This window comes from Amblyraja radiata, chromosome 34 (assembly GCF_010909765.2).
Source record: "Amblyraja radiata isolate CabotCenter1 chromosome 34, sAmbRad1.1.pri, whole genome shotgun sequence".
Lineage (NCBI taxonomy): Eukaryota > Metazoa > Chordata > Chondrichthyes > Rajiformes > Rajidae > Amblyraja > Amblyraja radiata.
The window spans coordinates 24212474-24224900 of NC_045989.1; the positions used below are offsets into that span (position 1 = coordinate 24212474).

General features: G+C 47.8%; 1 protein-coding gene across 2 annotated transcripts in view; it reads right to left on the reverse strand.

The window, feature by feature from the left end:
- mctp2 (multiple C2 and transmembrane domain containing 2) overlaps positions 1-12427 on the reverse strand; it is a 186785-nt gene that overhangs the window by 50849 nt on the left and 123509 nt on the right. For both annotated transcript variants that reach the window (XM_033050709.1, XM_033050708.1), the window contains exons 16-17: positions 9312-9386; positions 6465-6584 (exon numbers count right to left, since the gene is read on the reverse strand). In XM_033050709.1, coding sequence (XP_032906600.1) covers positions 6465-6584; positions 9312-9386 — 195 coding nt within the window. The remainder of the gene's footprint in view (positions 1-6464; positions 6585-9311; positions 9387-12427) is intronic.

The window sequence follows — 12427 nt, forward strand, 5'->3', positions numbered from 1 at the left end:
TTTGTTTTGAAGAGTAGTGACTGTTTTTCAATATAAAAGTCCACAGTCATGTACTTATACGTACAACCCGCTCGTGAGACTTTACTTCAGAGATACAGCCCCGAGTCCGTGCCGACCAACGCCATGCGCCAGCACATGCGACCCCATGCTATAATTGTAAATTGGTATAATAGTGAATAGTCCCGAGTGTGTGCCGGATAGTGTTAGTGTGCGGGGAACGCTGGTCGGCACGGACTCAGTGCGCTGAAGGACCTATACATCTGCCACACGTTCACATGTTATAGGAGTAGAATTAGGCCATTCAGCCCATTGAGTCTACCCCGCCATTCAATCATGGCTGATCTCTGCCTCCACATCCCATTTTCCTGCCTTCTCCCCATAACCCTTGACACCCGTTCTAATCAAGAATTTGTCTGTCTCAGCCTTAACAAATATCCACTGACTTAACCTCCACAGCCCTCTGTGGCAATGAGTTCCACAGATTAACTGCCCTCTGACTAAAGAAGTTCCTCCTCACCTCCTTTCTAAAAGAGCGCCCTTTAATTCTGAGGCTGTGACCTCTGGTCCTAGACCCTCGCACAGTGGAAACATCCTCTACACGGCCACTCTATCCAAGCCTTTAATTATTCTGTAAGTTTCAATGACTCGTACTCCTGATGTTGATGTCGTGATATTGTACATTGATCAATAATATAACCTTGGCGAATGCATTCACTTCAGCCACGACAAACAAGGATTCATCTTTTATTATATGCACAGTGATCTGAGACTTGGGCAGTTACCATGGTGCAGTGTTATTCAATTCAATTCAACTTTAATGTCATTGCACAAATACTGAGTATGGGTACAATGAAATGCAGTTTTGCGTCAGTCCGTGGTAGTAGTACATATAGAAATTTAAAAAAAGAAGATACAGAATAATCAAAAATACAGAATAATTAAACAATGGGGACGGAGGGACCGGAGAAATCTATCGGCGGGACTCCGAGTTCAGCAATGTGATGGTATAATTGTAGAAGCTGTTCCTCATCCTGCTGGTACGAGACCTGAGGCTCCTGTACCGCCTCCCTGATGGGAGGAGGGCAAACAGTCCATGGTTGGGGTGGGAGGGGTCTTTAATGATCTTCCCAGCCCGTCTCAGACACCGTTTTCGGTGGAGGGCATCCATGGCAGGGAGCGGGGCACCGATGATGTGCTGCGCGGTTTTCACCACCCGTTGTAGTGCCTTCCTGTCCGCAACAGTGCAACTGCTGTACCATACCGTGAAGCAGGTGGTCAGGATGCTCTCGATGGTACAGCGGTAGAAGTTGGTCGGGATCTGGGGGGACAGGTGGGCTTTCTTGAGCCTCCTCAGGAAGTAAAGGCGCTGCTGTGCCTTTTTGATCAGCTTGGAGGTGTTGAGGGACCAGGACAAATCCTCCGAGATATGTACCCCGAGGAATTTGTAGCTGGAGACGCGCTCCACCTCAGTCCCGTTTATATGGATGGGGGTATGACTGCCTCCTCTGACCTTCCTGAAGTCGACAATAATTTCCTTCGTCTTCTTGGAGTTGAGGACGAGGTTATTGTTGGCACACCAGGTTGTCAGGTGCTGGACCTCCTCTCTGTAGGCTGACTCATCGTTGTCACTGATCAGTATACCTTACCTAACCAAGCTGAGTAGGAAGGCACTGCAGAGAACTGCTGGGTTAAATCGAAGATAAGACACAATATGCTGGAGTAACTCAGCGGGACAGGCAGCATGTTGTTTAAGACGGAACTGCAGATGCTGGAAAATTGAAGGTACACTAAAATGCTGGAGAAACTCAGCGGGTGCAGCAGCATCTATGGAGCGAAGGAAATAGGCAACGTTTCAGGCCAAAACCCGTCTTCAGTGATGGGGGGTGGGGGGGTGCGGGCAGGGAGAAGAAAGAAAAAAGGAGGAGGAGGAGCCTGAGGGCTGAGAGAGAGATAGGAAGGGGAGGAGACAGCAAGGGCTAACAAAATTGGGAGAATTCAATGTTCATGTCCGCAGGATGTAGACTCCCCAAGTGGAAAATGAGGTGCTGCCTCCGGGACAGGCAGCATCTCTGGAGGGAAGTAATGGGTGACGTTTCGGGTTGAGACCCTTCGTCAGACTGAGGGCTGGGGGAGAGGGAGGCACGGAGATAAGCAAGTGTAAGGTGTGAAAATGAGACATCAAAGGGGATGAGATCAAGGAAGATGTAGAATAGATCATAGTTAGGTCGAAGAAGTTGACACCAAAGGGAGCAGAGATCACACTTAAGCAGGGGAACAGTTAGACTGGTGGGAGAACTGGGAAGGGGGAGGGATGGAGAGAGAGGGAAAGCAAGCGTTACCAGAAGTTAGAGACGTCGATGTTCATACTGCTGCCCAAGCAAAATATGAGGTGCTGTTCCTCCAATTTGCGCTGGGCCTCACTCTGACAGTGGAGGAGGCCCAGGACAGAAATGTCAGTGTGGGAATGGGAGGGGGTGTTAAAGTGCTTAGCACCCATCCCTTCTCTCCAGAGATGCTGCCTGTCCCGCTGTTAATCCAGCATTCTCTGCCAAACCAAGCTGAAAGGGATAATGGGCATCTTCCCATCCAACTGGACTGGATTATAGAGTGTAATCCCTCAGGCCAACAGGGGCAGAGTTCCCACACTTTCTGTCGGGCTGTCTTGCAACTTTTCAGCTGAGATCTGGCCCTGTCGCACAATCGACCTGCCACAGAGAGCCTCTTCTTATTATTTTGGGCTGCAATTCACAAAAGATGAGCACCCAGATCACTAAAGGATCCACATATTAAAATATGCAGATGAGACATGGCAGAATACAGCATCAAAGTCACATTACACCGAATCACAAAAATAAATCAGATTTTTTTTTCTCCCTTTTTCCAGAGCTCAAGTTGTTTTTTTTGTGAGTGAAGTTTTCCGCCAGTTACATTATCGCTAGAGCCTTCTTGTAGCTGTCACCTGCAGTGAATATAATTACATCCTACCTACATCACGTACGCCCACATCCATCCACAGTGGAAGCAGGCAGCTTGCTGCAGGACCCAGCACACAATGGAAGAGAGAGAACCGCCTGACACACATCTCGGGAAGGAAAGATCTGCTTGTCCGACTTGTAAAAGTGACAGCTTCAGAAAAGAATGACAATCAGGCCGCGCGCGGTGACTGACGCAAGACGGCCGCACTATGCAAGGCGAGCTCCATAGAGTTCATTCCACGTACAGTAGCTGTCCCCGAAACGTCACCCATTCCTTTTCCCCCCCCTAGAGATGCTGTCTGACCCATTGAGTTACTCCAGCTTTTTTGCGTCTACGTACAATTTAATATTGTTGCGCTCGCCTAATGTTCAGGGGCGACACGGTGGCGCAGCGGTAGAGTTGCTGCCTAATGGGCTTGTCCCACTTAGGCGACTCTTTAGGCAACTGCCAGGGACTAGTTTTAATGGGGTTCACCTACGACACCTGGGGACAACCTACGACAGCAAAAATTGCCGCCACTGTCGCCGAAAAGGTTGAAAATCTTACGGCAGTCGTCCAAAAAAATCACGTAAGTGGGACAGGCCCATTACAGCGCCAGAGACCCGGGTTCGATCCTGACCGCGGGTGCTCTCTGTACGAGTTGTACGTTCTCCCCATGAAACGCGGTGGTTTCTCCAGGTTCCTCCTACACTCAAAGACGTACAGGTTGTGTCGGTTAATTGGCTTCTGTAAATTGTCCCTAGCGTGTTGGGAAACAAAACTGGTCTAACATAGAACCCGTGCATGTGGATGGTTGTCGGCACAGGCACAGTGGGCGGAAGGGCCTGTTCCATGCTGTACCTCTAAACTGAACTAAAGGTTAGCGCGCTGCCTTTTATGATCTACTGATAGTTTGGCGTCATTGTCTCCAATGTTTTATTTCCAGTAAGACGCAGCGACAAGTAGGGAAGAATAGGTGCGCATTGCAAAATGGGTGAAATGAGGACAAAGTATCTCTGTATTGTGAGCACACCACACACAACAGTTTTGACCATGGCTGTGCAATTGCAGAAGGCTTTCATAATCTATGGACATGGCAACAGGTCCTTAAGCCACAGGGTCATAACAAAATATTACCTTCAGCACAAACCGTTGCAATGTTCCTTACCTCTATAGACAACAATAGCGGCAAACACGTTGCTGCTTAAATACATCCATTAGTTATTTATAAATGAATGGGACAACAGGATTAGAAGGAAACCTTCACAATCTGAAAGTCTGATTAGTTTAGTTAGTGTAGAGAGACAGCGTGGAGCCAGGCCCTTTGGCCCAACGAGTCCACTCCGGCCAGCGATCACCCTTACAGTGGTTCTTATCCGACATTCCAGGGACAATTTACAGAAGCCCATCAACGTAACAAACCTGGTACGTCTTTGGAGAGGGGGAGGAAAATTCGGAGCGCCCGGAGAAAACCCACTCGAGTCGCATGGAGAGTTACAAACTCCGGGCATAAATTCGTAAGTTCAGGAGCAGATTTAGGCCTTTGGCTCATCAGGTCAACTCCAGCCATTCCATCATGGCTGATCTATCTTCCCTCTTAACCCCATTCTCCTGCCTTTCTCCCCCGTAACCCCCGACAACCGCACTAATCAGAATCTATCTATCTCTGCCTTAAAGATATCCAATAACGACCTCCGCAGGTCGCCTGTGGCAATAATCCCACAGATTCACCACAAAAGAAATTCCTCCTCATCTCCTTTCTAAAGGAACGTCCTTTATTCTGAGGCTGTTGCCCTCTGACAGCACCCGAGGCCAGGATCGAACCTGGGTCCCTGACGCTGTGAGGCAGCATCTCTACCGCTGCCCCCACGGCGTGGCTCGGAATAGAAAGAGTGGGGCAGTCAGTGGGGTGGTGGACTATGCCCGTCACCAGCTGGCAACTGTTCCCTAGTGGGTCATGCCACATCACTCTTGTTCACTGCTGCCCATTGCTAAAACCACACATGTTGCTGCACTTTCACCAACTCCAAGGTGGTCAGGGAGAGGCAAGAGGTGAAGAAGTGTGAAAGAAAGAACTGCAGATGCTGGAAAAATCGAAGATAGACAAAAAAAATGCTGGAGAAACTCAGCGTTTCGTCGCCTATTCCTTCTCTCCATAGATGCTGCCTCACCCGCTGAGTTTCTCCAGCATTATTTTGTCCACCTCCAGATTCAGGGACAGTTCCTTCCAAGCTGTTATCAGGCAACTGAACCGTCCTCTCACCAACTAGAGAGCAGTCCTGACCTCCCCACGACCTCATTTAGAGACCCTCTGACCCTTAATCGGAGTATACTGGACTTTATCTTACAATAGACAAAAAGCTTTTCACTGTCCCTTGGTACCCGTGACTGTAAACTAAACAAACCTAAATGAATGGGGAAAAAAACTAAAAATACTCTTCAGATCTTCTTATTGTCTATTCAATGGTGTTACACTCAGTGGTGTTCAGACCAATTTTTACACAAAACCCCCCTTGCCACTCATGTGGCCCCTAGGGTGATATCCCTTCCCCTGTTTGAGGAGTGTCCCCCAATGGACTATGCCTCTCGATGTCCAGCAGCGGAAGGACCCTAGACTGTGGTCCTCCCCCCACCGAGCCTTGGCGTTGGCTGCTCCCGGCTTCAGTGCGTCCCTTAGCACGTACTCCAGCAGTGTGGAGCTGGCCAGTCGGCAACATCTCGCTCTGCTGGGAGTTCAACGAGTTTCAGGCAGTCCAATGATGGCTGTCTTTCACCGAGCTGATGTTCTTCCAGCAACATTTGCCGTCCGTCTCCGAGTGTGTCCCTGGGAACAGTCCGTAAATCGGAGTCTTCTGTTATGGAGTTGCTTGGGGTGAACTGTGACAAGGATCCATGCATCATTCCCCAGACCCTTGCCACATATCCATTCTCTGTGAAGTGGTGAGCAGCCATCTCCTCTCCAGAGCAGCCTCCCAGAGGACAATGGGCTTCGGTGGTAAGATAACGAGGTTGCAGGTGGGATTAGAACAAGATGTCCCTCTCTCTGCCAGCTGAGAGGGGTCTTGGTGGTGCTTGACGACTTGTGTATTGGAAAATTGGCCACTGAGCTGCTCCCGGGGGTTTTACGAGCAGCCCACGCTCGTTCCACCGATGAAAATCAACCCCTGGGCCTTCGAGGAAATGGAGTGCCTCAGGATTATCATGATAGTTCCCAAGGGTTCGACGGAATTCCCTGTTTTAGCATTTAATTCAAAAGCCACCTGATGCCCAGGATTATAGAGAAGAGGGAGGAAGTCCTGTGCATTATCTTCATGAATCAAGGGGCTATAAACATGTACGTCATCTAACACAGAGATCATTTGTGTATTGGAGACAAAGGGATTTACTACAGGAAGACAGTGCACCTTGCCTGAAGGCATTTTTCTAATCTTCCATTTACTGCCATTATCTAACGGAACACTGCACTCTTGTTCAATGCAAACTAGAAAAAGTGGAATGAAATGACCTACCATAAAGGCGATTAAACTTCTCAGAGTGGATTCCCACTCAAAGCAGCTCTGGATGTAACGCGCCGTGCTCCATAATGTTCTAGTGATGTTGCGCACTCGCCTAAGGTTCCTGGTTAACACCTGCAAACATCAAGCAAACAGAGCGAGAACTGAATGCGGAAACAAATGGTAGACAAAAGTGCTGGCTAAACTCAGCGGGTGCAGCAGCATCTATGGAGCGAAGGAAATAGGCAACGTTTCGGGCCGAAACCCTACTTCCGAATCCTCTTTAAAAAAATTACTGAGGTATCTAGTCTGGGTAAGGATGTGGTCGTAGAGTTGTTGGGCAGGGGGGGGGGGGATCATAGAGGGGGGGCAGTTAGAGAGGAGGCTGTGAAACTGTCTCTGGAGAGAGGAGGAGAACTTCTTCAAAGTAGGCATACCTTGAGGAGATTCCACAGTGGAGTAGACAAAGTGTTTAAGAAGGAACTGCAGATGCTGGAAAATCGAAGGTAGACAAAAATGCTGGAGAAACTCAGCGGGTGCAGCAGCATCTATGGAGCGAAGGAAATAGGCAACGTTTCGGGCCAAAACCCTTCTTCCGAAACAAAAGATCTGGTTTATACCAAAGATGGCCTCCAGAGTGCCAGAGTAACTCAGCAGGTCAGGCAGCATCTTTGGAGATACAAGGTTAGGTGACCTTTCGGGTCGGGAACACTTCAGATTGAACAAGTGTCAGAAGGAGGGTCTCGACCCGAAACGTCACCCATCCTTTTACTCCAGACATGCGTCCTGACCCACTGAGTTACTACGGCACTTTGTGTCTATCTCTAGAATGAGAGCAGAGTACCACAGCAGCACCCGCCTACCCGTGCATGGCCTGTGGCTCGAGGTGATCTGGTTTCTATGAAGGGATTTGGTTCCACACTGGGCATCGCCGCAGATGTAGACAGGGACGAGTTTACGCGCACCGCTCCGTATTTCATCCTCTCTCAGCTTTCAGATGTGGTGTTAAACTGCGATTGTTCCTGGGGGGCTTTGATTGGCAGTGGAGAATCCCACCATCTATACCTCAAACATGTTATCCAGTTGTTATCAGGTTTCTACATGAGGAACCTTGCAGCGTTGTGTACAAACGGGCTGTGGTTGCACAATGACTTACACTTCACAAGCATTCCAGGTGCAGGAGGAGGCCATTCGGCCCTTCGAGCCAGCACCGCCATTCAATGTGATCATGGCTGATCATCCCCAATCAGTACCCCATTCCTGCCTTCTCCCCTGTAAAATCAACTGGGATACTGGGACAGTAGAAGTGGGTGGGTCTGTGTGTATAACACTGGGGTACAGTACCGGTGGGGACGTGTCTGTCGCTGTATAACTGCAATATAATAGATCCTAATAGACGCTGGTGTGTCATGGCATAAGCCAGTGATACAGAACAGCCTTAGTGGGAAATGTTTACTCACTGAAAGAAAGATGAGAATAACTGAGCTTTCAAATATAAAACATTGCTTTCACATATCTTGACTGAATGGTTTGAAGGTATAGTATTATAGTCTGCTTCAAAAGGTAATAACACACATTTTCAAAGACTGCAATCCTTTCAAAAATAATGGCTACATTTCAGCAATGGGAAGGGTTGGTACATGCGATGTAATTCACCCTCTTCTCCCTTACAGTTTGGTTAGTTTCATGCATTGTCCACAGTGATGGGAGGCATTCTGAACGTTATCCCCCTACTTCCGAGACCATCTGGTTGGTGTTGGGATTTGAGGAGGCTCCACTCACAAGGCGACTTACAAGACTTGCCGATATCCTCACCCTGTCTGCTGTAATATCATGCTATTCAAAGGGCAATACAGATTTGGTGAACAAAAGCAGAGAATCAAGATTGAAACACAAGGTAGGGGAAGCCCAGAGTAGGGGAATCAAGAACTAGAGGACATAGGTTTAAGGTGAAGAAGGAAAAATGTAATAGGAATCTGAGGGGTAACTTTTTCCACACAAAGGGTGGTGGGTGTATGGAACGAGCTGCCAGAGGAGGTAGTTGAGGCTGTGACTATACCAACGTTGAAGAAACATTTAGACAGGTACATGGATAGGACAGGTTTAGAGGGATGTGGGCCAAACGCAGGCAGGTGGGACTAATGTAGATGGGGCATGTTGGTCGGTGTGGGCAAGTTGGGCCGAAGAGCCTGTTTCCACGCTGTATGACTATGAAGTGCAGACTATGGAACCTTGAGCATGCCATGAAGTGCTGGAGGAACTCAGCAGGTTAGGCAGCATCTGCAGAGGGAATGGACGGGTGATTTTTGAGTAGCGACCCTTCTTCAGATTAATGGAGAGATTTTCCAAAAAAATAAGATAAGGACTAGGAATTGACTCGTCTTCTTTTTACACACTGTTTTATTGCATAGATCTAAGTAGAAATAGAAACTAGTCCTGAGGAGAGAATTCTGGTCAGCCCTTTGAGATTGTCACAGTACGTCTCTACAAATAAATGAGAGTAAAATAAGAAAGATGAATGTTTCTGTATTTTTCCTGCAACTTTTCAAGAGAGAGTTAGATTTAGCTCTCAGGGCTAATGGAATCAAGGGATATGGGGGGAAAAGCAGGAACAGGGTACTGATTCTGGATGATCAGCCATGATCACATTGAATGGCGGTGCTGGCTTGAAGGGCCAAATGGCCTAATCCTGCACCTCTTTTCTATGTTTCTATATTTTCTATGGAACTTTCACTTAATCCAAACGTTACTCTATAAGCATTAATGCTCGAGTATTTGTAGCTGTAAAACGAGGAGCCCTTGAAGCAGCACAAATCTCAGAACACATGGACTTATAGCTGTTGGTCTAAAAAGTTGAAATACCTTCTTTGAAAACTTGGAGTTTTCATCCAATTTCCTTGGTTCCTTTGGTTTGAAAGTTCTGAGGCTGGCCTTAATCTGGAAAATAAGAATAACAAATATTGAGCATGGTTGGTTTCAGTTTATTGTCACGTGTACCGAGGTACAGTGAAAAGCTTTTGTTGTGTGCTAACCAGTCAGCAGAAAGACTATACAGGATTACAATCAAGCCATCCACACTGTACAGATATATGATAATGGGTGTAACATGAATAACTTTTATTGCAAGATAAAGTCTGGTAAAATCTGATCAAAGATAGTCCAAGGGTCTCCACTGAGGTAGATAGCAGCTCACAATTACTCTATAGTTGGTGCTAGGATGGCTCAGTTGCCTGATAATAGCTGGGAAGAAACTGTCCCTGAATCTGGAGGTGTGCGTTTTCACACTTCTGTACCTTTTGCCCGATGGGAGAGGAGAGAAGAGGGAGTGACCGGGGGTGAGACTGGTCCTTGATTATGCTGCTGGCCTTGCCGTGGCAGTGTGAGGTGTAGATGGAGTCAACGTAATCAGGATCGATGGCCGTGTCTCTGGTGCTGCAAGGCTGCAGCTCTAACCGTTGTGCCACCATGCTGCCCTTAGGACCACTTAGTACCAGTACCACATGCTCCCAGTATTCTAGACATCTCTACCTCTCTCTGCTCCAAGCTCTGAGCAAGTGAATTAGCAGAACTAATTAACAAGAATTAATTCCAAAGAGCCCCAATCTAAGTTCATGAGTTCAAGGCACAGAATTAGGCCATTCAGCCCACCAGGTCTACTCTGCCATTCAATCATGTCTGATCTATCTTTCCCTCTCAACCCCATTCTCCAGCCTTCACCACATAACCCCCTGCCCGACACCCTGTCCATTTTCCTCTCCATTTGCTGCCTGGCCTACTGAGTTCCTCCAGCAGTTTGTCTTTCAATTAGCAGAACAGGGCTCACAGACGTCTGGGGAATCTGCTTTGGAAGGATTTAGCTCCTCGTGCAAGAGAAATGCGTAAATCAGCCGTGAATAGCTGCGGGAGCACTCGGCAGCTACAACTCTGACCTTAGGATACGCTCTTCCGACGTGTGGAATGCTTCCCAATTTATGGCATGGCTGCGCTGAACTGAAGGTTCTTCTCACATGCGGAAGGTTTCCTGTCCCAGTGGGACAGCCGCAGATTGGGGAACATAAGCAAACAATGTTGTAAGAAGTTCAAACAAGGTGCATGTGACTGAGTGCATCCAGCCAGACCTTTGATCTTCTGCCGTCAGCGATTCCCAGAGTTCTACCGCTCCAATATCCAACTCTGCCAATGGTCCCACAGAAGCAATAATGAAAAGAAATGCAAAGCAATGTTGCACTTCCCTTTTTTTTAACGTACTGCGGTCTGGAAGAACTGAAACTAGCCACCGTTTCCTGCTGTCCCCCTCAAAGAAAATTGGGAACTACAAATATTAGACAATGTAACGCTCCTGTACCTTTTCCTCGGTTATTTAAACACTGCTTGGTTGCCTCTGGCAAAACCATCCTGGCTCATTAATACAGTACAGGCGGCACAGCAGCAGAGTTGCTGCCTCACAGCGCCAGAGACCCGGGTTCGATCCTGGCCACGGGCGCTTGCCTGTACGGAGTTTGTACGTTCTCCCCGTGAAATGCGCGGGTTCTCTCCGGGTGCTCCGCTTTCCTCCCACACTCCAAAGCCGTACGTGATTGTAGGTTGTGGGACGACAGATGGCACAATGGGCTAAGTGTTCGGCTGGCAACCGGAAGGTAGCTGGTTCAAATCCCGCTTGGAGTGCATACTGTCGTTGTGTCCTTGGGCAAGACACTTCACCCACCTTTGCCTGTGTGTGTCCTTGAGCAAGACACTTCACCCATCTTTGCCTGTGTGTGTGAATGTAAATATGTGAAGCACTTTGGGGTCAATGCAAGTTGACTAAAAATGTGCTATATAAATAAAGAAATTTAATTTAATTTAATTTAGGTTAATTGGCCGGGTATAATCGTAAACTGCCCCTCGTGTGTGTAGGATAGCCTTAAACCCCTGTCTCACGGTACGAGTTTATTCCAAGAGCTCTCCCGAGTTTGCCCTGATTTGAACTCGGAGATTTATGGTAATGGCCACTCGTCAGGACTCGGGGCTCTCGTGGACATTTTTCAACGTGTTGAAAAATCTTCACGAGTCTTCCCGTGCTTACCTGCCGTTAGCGTTACGAGCCGCTAAGAGACGTCCCCGAGCTCCAACGTACCCGCTACGTTCATTCTCCGTGTTTACCCCGAGTTTGATTTTTTAAAACTCGGGAGAGCTCTTGGAATGAACTTGTACCGTGGGACAGGGCTATTAGTGTGCGGGGATCGCTGGCCAACGTAGATTTGGTGGGCCGAAGGGCCTGTTTCCGCGCTGTATTTCTGAACTAAAAAGTTACCCTTCCATCTTTACACAAAGAAAAAGTGAATTTCACCACTGTTGTGGTCAAACACTATTTTCATTTATCAAAGAAAGTGTTTCAGAAATGACAATGATCGCATATCATCAAGATCAAGAGAAATAGATACCTTGCTGAGGCTTTACAAGGTGTTGGTGAGGCCACGTTTGGAGAATTGTGATCAGTTTTGGGCTGCATATCTGACAAAGGATGTGCTGGCTCTGGAGAGAGTCATAAGGTCATAGGAGTAGCATTAGGCCATTCGGCCCATCAAGTCTACTCTGCCATTCAATCATGGCTGATCTCTGCCTCCTAATCCCATTTTCCTGCCTTCTCCCCATAACCTCTGACACCCCGTACTAATCAAGAGTTTCTATCTATCTCTGCCTTAAAAATATCCACTGACTTGGCCTCCACAGCCTCCTGCGGCAAAGAATTCCACAGATTCACCACCCTCTGACTAAAGAAATTTATCCTCATCTTCATAAAAGAACATCCTTTAATTCCGAGGCTGTGGCCTCTAGTTCTAGACTCTCCCAATGTTGGTTTGTACCAAAGATAGACACAAAATGCTGGAGTAACTCAGCAGGTCAGGCAGCATCTGTGGAGAAAAGGGGATGGGTGGTATTTCGGGTCACAGGGAGAACTGGCCGTAAGTGGTAAATGTAGCTCCTCATCATTGATC